Source organism: Gymnoscopelus braueri (assembly GCF_963280865.1).
Source record: "Gymnoscopelus braueri genome assembly, chromosome: 1".
NCBI lineage: Eukaryota > Metazoa > Chordata > Actinopteri > Myctophiformes > Myctophidae > Gymnoscopelus > Gymnoscopelus braueri.
In genome coordinates this window covers 48,882,198-48,891,108 of record NC_137603.1, presented here as the reverse complement: position 1 = coordinate 48,891,108, position 8,911 = coordinate 48,882,198, and the positions used below count along the sequence as shown (strand labels likewise).

The 8,911-nt window shown below is 40.1% G+C and overlaps 1 protein-coding gene across 1 annotated transcript; it reads right to left on the bottom strand.

Moving 5' to 3' along the window:
* Positions 1-238: 238 nt before the first annotated feature.
* Positions 239-8,243, bottom strand: LOC308091172 (uncharacterized protein). Its single transcript, XM_080436594.1, has 8 exons — positions 8,023-8,243; positions 5,648-5,785; positions 5,473-5,537; positions 3,968-4,112; positions 2,764-2,989; positions 2,465-2,537; positions 2,256-2,375; positions 239-1,677 (listed from the first exon to the last, which is right to left on the bottom strand). Exons 2-8 carry the CDS (start codon positions 5,690-5,692, stop codon positions 1,053-1,055), a joined length of 1,299 nt encoding a protein of 432 aa, XP_080292720.1. The 5' UTR covers positions 5,693-5,785; positions 8,023-8,243; the 3' UTR covers positions 239-1,052.
* Between the last annotated feature and the right edge of the window lie 668 nt (positions 8,244-8,911).

Below are 8,911 nucleotides of genomic sequence, written 5' to 3'. Positions count from 1 at the left end.
TATTTTTTTGCGGAAGATATTTACAGATCACACATTTACACACGGATTGTCTATCTATTCACACAAATACTTCTGAGACATGTGCCTCCATCATCTTTTGGTGGATATTAACCACTTATGCTCTATATAAAACAGAAGCACACAAGTAGGAAAATAAATGTATTCACGTCCCTATTTTTTGTTTTGTTTTTAGTTTGTTTTAATTATTCGCACAATAAAAACAGTACAAAGGTCCTGTGCATACAAAAATATATAATTTGAGGAAATAATAACACTGTTAACTGATTTCAAATCAGCGTCACTGACATTCAAACTAGAACTTATTGATTAACACATTCCTAAAGTGTTTATTAGTACGTTTTCGCTCAGAGACATCTATACTACCAGTAGAGAGATTGGAGCTACCCCTTTAAAAGGATCATACAGTAAAGGGACTGATTCTATAGTAGACCTTCAAAACTATTGACTGGGAGCACGTTACTTTACAGCGCACAGACTCTTGTTTATTTTTACATTGTCATACTGTAAAAGGGGCCTACTTTTCCACATTCACTACATCAAATGTCTTAGCGTGAAATCAGAAAACAAAACAAAAAACTCCTAACTGAGAAGTCCACTTTTATCAAAGAAGACAACAAAAATAAACGTTCAAAGCAGCTTTTAAAAACCAAGGAGCCGTTTCTATGGAAACACGATCACAATTACACACAAGGGAGGTTGGGGAGAATAGTTGTGTTAGAAAGCCATCCTCCAAGAATCAAAGTCTTGCTTGTGGAAGAACATTTAAAGTTTCAGGCAATAATGTTGGGGATATTTTTTTGTTAATTGTACTGAAGTCTAGGTTGTTAAATCGAACCTCAGCATAACTTCTACCAATTATCTTTCTCTCAATATTTTTCTGTCTATTTTTTCCAGATATCTCTAGTAACTCTTACAAAGAAACTACAAAAAGACTATCTTGTCAGATGTACACATATATTTCTCCTTACAGGGATCCAAAAGACACAACCGAAGGCAGAATAAGGAAATAAAATAAAAGCTGAATGATCTCACTAGCTCTCGTACTTCTCAATCGTACCTGCGAAGTTTGATAATGCCTTATCAAATAACACTTTGAAACGCTCCTTCTTTGCTGCGCTCTGTTTGTGTGGGGACGTTGTCAGCTGGACGGTTCTGTCATAGGTTAGAGAAGTGGGGATCACCACAAAGCATTCATCATTAGACCGTTCCTCCTCAATGCACTTAGGTTTGCTACTTGAGCTGATGCTGCTTGGTTCATGGCTGTCACTGTGAAGGCTGGGGTCGCTGTGAAGGCTGGGGTCGCTGTGAAGGCTGGGGTCGCTGTGAAGGCTGGGGTCACTGTGAAGGCTGGGGTCACTGTGAGGGCTGGGGTCACTGTGAAGGCTGGGGTCGCTGTGAAGGCTGGGGTCGCTGTGAGGGCTGGGGTCACTGTGAGGGCTGGGGTCGCTGTGAAGGCTGGGGTCGCTGTGAAGGCTGGGGTCACTGTGAAGGCTGGGGTCACTGTGAAGGCTGGGGTCGCTGTAAAGGCCGCTGTCATCTGAGCGTGGCTGCTTGCTGAGACTCCTGTCTTGGGCGACGTCTCTGGACAGCTTTTTCCTCCTCTTCCTTGTAGTCCTCCTCCCCCTTTTAATGACCACCGTACAGCACTTAAGGTTTCTAGAATTAGAGTGACAGTTGGTATTCAGTTCTATTCCAAGAAGAACACCATTTTTCTTTTGCTTTGTTCATTGCACCCATATTGGACATTTGCACACAAATATTTGATATTGATGAATATTTTTGGTGAATATATTTGTTCTATTCATATATGGTGTGAGAATATCTCCCCACAGAGATACATTAATCCAAAGACGGTCAGCAAATCCAATGCAACAAGCAATTTGGTAGCTTGCTTCGGTAGCATGGTTTTCAGCAGGGGCAAACGTTTTGAGAGTGGTGGATTGCTTTGCATATCTGGACATGGAACGATGACTGCCTTATCTTTGAATGTTTTCTCATGTACTGTATTGTCACTGCTAACACTGAGTAAAAAAAGAAGACAAAAATGTGTTTGTTACCTCTTTAGGAAAGTGCGTTATCTCTCCTATCTACTGTTTTTCTTATTGAATATATGGAATCCCATATTTGTTCTTGTTAAACAGTTGGCCATAAAGGTATTCTGCTCAGAATTAAACGCAAAAAAAGAAAATGGGACACCAGTGCATTGCAGGTTCACACGTAGACATCATCCATACCTCTTTAGGAACACGTGTTGTCTGGCACAGGTTGATTGGCCCTTCTCGCCCTTCTGCTGTTTCTCTCTGAATATTTTGTTGATACGCTTTATGATGTGGTGGTCACACTCCCAAGGAGTCCTGAAAAGAAGTTAATAAAGCTGCTGCCGATTAACCAGAAATCGACCAACACCAAACCCATCAATCTTATTTCTAGTGCACATATTTACAATTTCACGTTGTGTTGTCTTGTGCTCCGCTTCATCTGCAGGAACCACTGGTCACATGTCAAGGAAGTAGGATCTGGTGAACAAATCAGAGCCCAATTTAACAACATGTCACTCACACAAAAAGAAAAGCTTTTTGTCGACAGGCTGATAAAAACTCCAAACATTCCAGACACTTTACAGTGAGGTGAACTTTGGGTATCCGTCAGTATATAACGGCAGAGAAACTGGCCCAACAAAATGTTACCACTATTTGGCTGAGGTTGTCCCATCATTCTAATACTGGGCAAAACAGTGCTCACCATTATCCAAGAGTTTGTTTTTCAGCGGACTTTTCTTCTTGGCTGTTTGGTACAACTTTTGGCACTCAGAACACAGGTCCGATGGCTCAGATTCTTGGTCGGCCGCTTGTGGCAGTTTTTCTCCGGCGTCAACCACCACCGTTGTTGCTTCTTCAATGAAGAGGTCAAGCAAGTCCCTGGTGGTCACCTTGTCTGGGACACTGGTGCTCCTTGTCTGCCTGTTAACCTTTGAAAGAGAACATAATGGTTATGTGTTGATTCATGTTATTCAACATCATATTGCCTGCCTGTTAAAGACAGCTAATCTGGTTGCTGGGAATTAATATATTCAGACATCAGGATACCTGTCAAAGTATGACCAGCGGACCTGATGGATAGATCGAATGTTGAAGTATTTATTATGGCAGTACAGTACAGGGAAATGGCAGTGATGGAGGTGAACTGATGCTGATGAAACATGTGATGATTTTAATCTAAAGGAACAAACAAACAGTCAAACCAAGGTACATCAAAGGTTAGAATGTCAACAAACAAGTAACCTAGTGCTTTCTCACCGTTCTCAAAGGGAGACGGAATGGAAGATATAAAAAATAAGGGATACAAGACAAGAAATGAGAAAAGTAAATACAGAATATGGAAATTCAATTTAAAATGAATATTACAACCCCTAATCTAAACACAGATTAAAACGAACAGAATAACATAAATATAATAATCAACAATCACAGCCTTTAAAGCAATGACTGTCAGTAAGGGCAGTAAGAGTTTAAAAAGTGATGTGAAGTGTCATGAATGAATCATTTTAAAAGTGCTGTTCCGTTCATTTTATACCATTTGGAGCCCTTGCAGCCTCTCATCCTCAAGCACCTAGCAAGTCTTTAATAATAGCTTGAATTTATATAGCGCCTTTAATGAACACATGTGTGTTTAACAATACAATCAGTTTAACCACCTTAACCCCATTTTATACTTTGGCCATTCAAAAATAGCTGATTTACTAGCTCATAATGCGTCGCATTGTGGGCTTGTAAATTGGCTATTTTCCAAACATTTGGAAAAAATATTGGAATAGTGTGAAAACTTTGGACTAATTTTGTTAATGTTTAACACAACCCTCATTTCAGATGGGGGTCCACTGGATTTTCTCTCCTCTACCACCCTACAATCCCCTCCTCCTCCTCTATCCCCTCCTTCTCCTTCTCACCTTGACATTCTTCCTCTTGCTTCTTCTCAACTGTCCTTTGTCTGTATTCCTCTTCTTCTCTTCCGTCTCTTTGCGTTTCCGCATGTACTCAGCGATCAGCTCGGGACAGTTCAGGTGTTCTTCTCGTTCCCACGTGTTGTCCTCACTGCACACACAGAAACACCAGGCTTATAGAAACCAAGTTTCATCTAGAGCCCGGTTTGGGTGACATAATCGACCCTTATTTTATTTTTTTATGACAACGGTATCTGCAATTATGCAGCCAATGTGTCCCAATTGTAACCACTTTCAACCTGGCGTCCCTAATTTGGGTGACTGACTCCCCATCTTCAAATGAATCCAGTGACTCTGATTAGTCCAGGGCTGAGAGTGTATGAACTTTTGACTCAGGACTTACTTCAACAAGGGAACCAGGGGACCTGGTACTGCCAGACCCCTAGTGGTTGAAATCTGAATGGCCGGAAATCTGAATGGTTTCTAAACTACGTCACGCTAAGCTTGGCCAATCAAAAAGAGGGACATGTAAGAAAACGTTTTCGTCCATATATGGACGAAAACGATAGCAAAAGGGGACCGACAAAGCCGCATGTAGGCCTGACCCCCTGGGTCTGGCAAATATTGGTAATCTAAATACCAATAAACTATTTGATGAAATAAACAGCTTTTGGTTTATTTTATTTTACTGACTGTTATACTATGTATTAAAACAAGGGAACCAGGGGACCTGGTACTGCCAGACCCCTAATGGCCGACAGAGCACTACGTCACGCTAAGCTTGGCCAATCAAAAAGAGGGACATGTAAGCACCATATATGATATGCACCATATATGGACGAAAGAGGGACCGACAAAGCCTCATGTAGGCCTGACCCCCTGGGTCTGGCAAATACATATTCATTTTTAAGAATATTAAAATATATATTTTTTGACTGATGGCCTTCCTCCCCTGGCATTTGGCAAAGGTCAAGAGGCCTAGTCCCTAAAATGATGAATTCCAGGCCTGACCGCAACACAATCTCTAGAGATCCATCAACAGCGATCACAGGGCGTTCGCGAGTTCTGATGTTCATGTGGAGTGACTGACTGTGTCCACTTAGGATACCGGAAGTGTGTGTACCATTCTGTACTATTGTGAGGTGTGGAATTGGCTATCATGACAATATATCAAGGAACTTTGCTTAACCCATTAAGACTGAGAAGTGGGAACGCATCTGTGTAATTTTTTTTATTTCTGACGAGCTTGTGGATCGGCTATTTATTTTAAATCGTGACATTTTTTTCAAATCTTTGAATATATATATACTCACTCGGTGCCGCGCTATGAGCTTGTATATCTGCTATGTTTTTTTAATAGACAAAGAAATCTGAAAAGGACACAAATTATGCTTTCCCGGTCTTAATGGGTTAATATGCACCGAGTGCATCGGGTCGATAGACAGGAAGGAGTTTGTTCCACTCAGAGATTAGTGCTTATCATGTGAGGAGAAAAGGAGGCTTGGACTCACTCTGAGAAACCTTTCCATTTGAGGAGGTACTTCACCCTTCCATTCAGCACCTGTCGATCCAACACCTAATAATAATAAGAAGAAGAATAAATTTTATTTGTAACGCACTTTATATTTGAACCATATCTCAAAGTGCTACATTTCAAGAGAAAGAAAAAAGAATTAAAAATATTACCTCCTCCACCACATACTCCTCCTCTTCCTCATACTCTTCCTCCATCACCGCAGCCTGAGGCTCCTCCGGCTTCTTCGCCTTCTTTGCAGCTGTGGTGGTCGCTAGTCTGGCTAAGGGGTGTCACAACAGTCAGCACCTCTAGTGGACAGGAGAGCGACGTACCGTTTAAAATAGTAGCAGCATGACTGTCACTGTTAACATTTTAATACCAATTAGGGTGGAATATAAGACAAGTTTCACCCGTGATAAAAGCATGACTGGAAAATGTAAGTCTCTATTCCCAAGTAGAAATCAAACTTGCAATTCAGCACTTCAAAAGCTTTAAAAAAAACACTGAATTTAAGATTTAAACACAAAATGTTACTATCTTACTATAACATAATATGCTATCACGTGAACCAAAACGAGTGCTCCCTCTATCCACGTCAAGCACATATAATGGAGGTGTGGTTTTTGCTGTTCCCCCCGAACCCCCATCTCAAGTTTGGAAGCACTCGTTGTAAATCATTCCAAGTCCAGCATAATTATGTGCAATTTCAAACCGGGTGGTACGCAGGACATTGAGTGATTTACAACGAGCGCTTCCAAACTTGAACACACAGAAAAAACTCATGGCTGCATGGAGTTTATTAACATAAAGTTGCTTATAACATGACAACGATGGATTGTATTACATTTTTTCCAGACAAAGAGACAGAGACAACCCACACTATCCATACAGGTGCAATATTGGCAGGTTTATCGTCATTTAATACAAATACAGTCAGGACTTTTCTGTTTCATAAATGGCTGTCAATGGAACATTGTACTACTTAGATGCAGACAGCATCTAAGTTGCTTGCAGCTAAATGTAAGTCAGAACCAGTAATGAGCAGAATGACAGAATCCTGAGTAGAGACAGAAAATAGTGGGAGCAGAATGGCTGAAAACCTTAGAATTACTCTGTTTACAAGAAGTAAAAGCCTGTATTCAAACTCTGACTAGAGTGAAGGTACAATCTCAAGTAATGTAAAGAAGTACTTAAGTACAGTACTTGAGTAAACGTACCCAGTAAAAGCTACTTTCCAATTCCTCCACTTCATACCATCACATTAAACACAGCTTACCCGGTGGGGTAAAGTAACTACATTTAAAGTTAAGTACATTTACTTAAGTACTATTTTGAGGTATTCTTTTTAACAAATCTACTCCACTACATCACAGAGGCAAATATTGTACTTTTTACTCCACTACATTTATTTGAAAACTTTTTACTTTTTACTTACTACTTAATAGTTACTAGTTAACCTGACTCTGCCAGATGGGGGCGGTATTGAGTAACTACGTTTCTCAAGACAGCATCAAAATGTGCCGCAAGCTTCTTGGATCTGGAAGCGTCAGGTTAGTTACTAGTTAATACTTTGTAATTTTTTTTATTGTTACTACAAAACATTACCCACTTGAACCATTTGAAAATAGCCAATCTACAAGCTCAGCTCACTGTGAGCTTGTAGATCTGCTATTTTCAAAAGATTTGTAAACATAATATGTAATAAAAATCAGAATGTCCCGTTTTTACACAAGTTATCATATATCACGAGTACTTTTACTTTCGGTACAAAGTACATTTTGATACCAATACTTTTGTACTTTTACTCAAGTACATTTATTATTCCGGACTCTTACTTGTAACAGAGTATTTCTACACTGCAGTATTGATACTTTTACTTTGAGTACTTTCTCCACCACTGTTCAAGTGTTCATACCGTCACATTAGCCCCTACGGAACCTCTCCCTCCGCTATGTAGCTCCGAGATGAGGTTCCTCGTTGTTTCCTGCCGTTTGCGGTCGACATTGTCGCACATTTTCCACTTTACATGTTTCTTACCCCTTTCTGCACATCGTATCCAAAAAGCAAAGCATTTGCGCCACTCTCTCAGATGTTTTAAGTTCTAGCGGAACATAACAGCTTCCAACGAGTTGAAGAAAGTATTTAATTTGCCTCGGTTTTCATCCGGTTACATGTTTTTAAGACATTGCGCAAGAGTTGCGCCCGTAGAGATAACATTACTGATTACCCTACTGGTCAAATGTTGAATTGCATCTTCTAATGCAAAATATTATGGAACCGGATGAAAACCGAGGCAAATTAAATACTTTCTTCAACTCGTTGGAAGCGGTTATGTTCCGCTAGAACTTAAAACATCTGAGAGAGTGGCGCAAATGCTTTGCTTTTTGGATACGATGTGCAGAAAGGGGTAAGAAACATGTAAAGTGGAAAATGTGCGACAATGTCGACCGCAAACGGCAGGAAACAACGAGGAACCTCATCTCGGAGCTATACAGCGGAGGGAGAGGTTCCGTCGGAGCTAACCGTCACATTAAACACAGCTTACCAGAGTCTGGTCTCCATGCTAACTGTTATTAGCCAGCGAGCAAGCTGATAGCGACAAAAAAGTTCCAAATCAAAGGCGGTTTATTCATTGCGTTTGCTACTTTAGTTTGTGATGGTTTAGAATCACCAAAAACACATGGAAGGCGTCGGTAAACCTAATAATAAGGCTACATTATAAGTTAGTTGTATGTACGTTGAACTAACTCACGTTAACAGGATTGTTTGGTTTACTAAATCGAATGGACCCGCTCATCAGTGTTGCCAGATTATGCGAGGGAAACAAGGAAACAGGTCTATGAAAACAAGCCCAAAAGAAGTGACTAGCTATACGGCTATTTGAAATAGCAGATCTACAAGCTCACAACGCGTTGCGATATATTTTCAGATGGGGATACGCAGGACAAATACATATTAATGTGCCGTTGTCCTTACAAGCAACTTTACAGAAAAACAAGTCCAAAGTCGCTTATAAAAAGGCAACATGGCAACAATATCAATGACCCGGAAACTCCACATGTGAAAATAAAAACAAAAGCATTTACCTCCATCTACCGGTTTGTTACGGTACTACGCCTCTGGTTCGAGGCTCGAGGGGAAATAATCTAAAACAAATTATGTTGAACAAAAAAAGCAGAAAGTGTAGCCCTCTTTATTTAAAATAGAAACTACGTCAAGACGATGAAAAAAATGTGTATATTATTGTACATGTACTGTGAATTAATGCGGAAGACTGAATTGCCTGCTGTGGCCAAGGATATGTAAAGAAGGAAAGTTTTTTTTTAAATTAAAGAGCTGGAGACAGGGAGACCCAACAAACACACTATATAGCAATGATTACTCTCAGAATATAGAGCTTTAACTTAAAACATTTTTGTTTTAACTTAGAAATA

Coding starts and splice junctions, on each gene's coding strand:
- LOC308091172 (XM_080436594.1), bottom strand. CDS start 5,692: ATGGAGGAAGAGTATGAGGAAGAGGAGGAGTATGTGGTGGAGGAG. Junction 5,538..5,647: donor AGGAGTATGTGGTGGAGGAG/GTAATATTTTTA, acceptor TATTATTATTAG/GTGTTGGATCGACAGGTGCT. Junction 2,376..2,464: donor AGACAACACAACGTGAAATT/GTAAATATGTGC, acceptor ACTTCTTTTCAG/GACTCCTTGGGAGTGTGACC.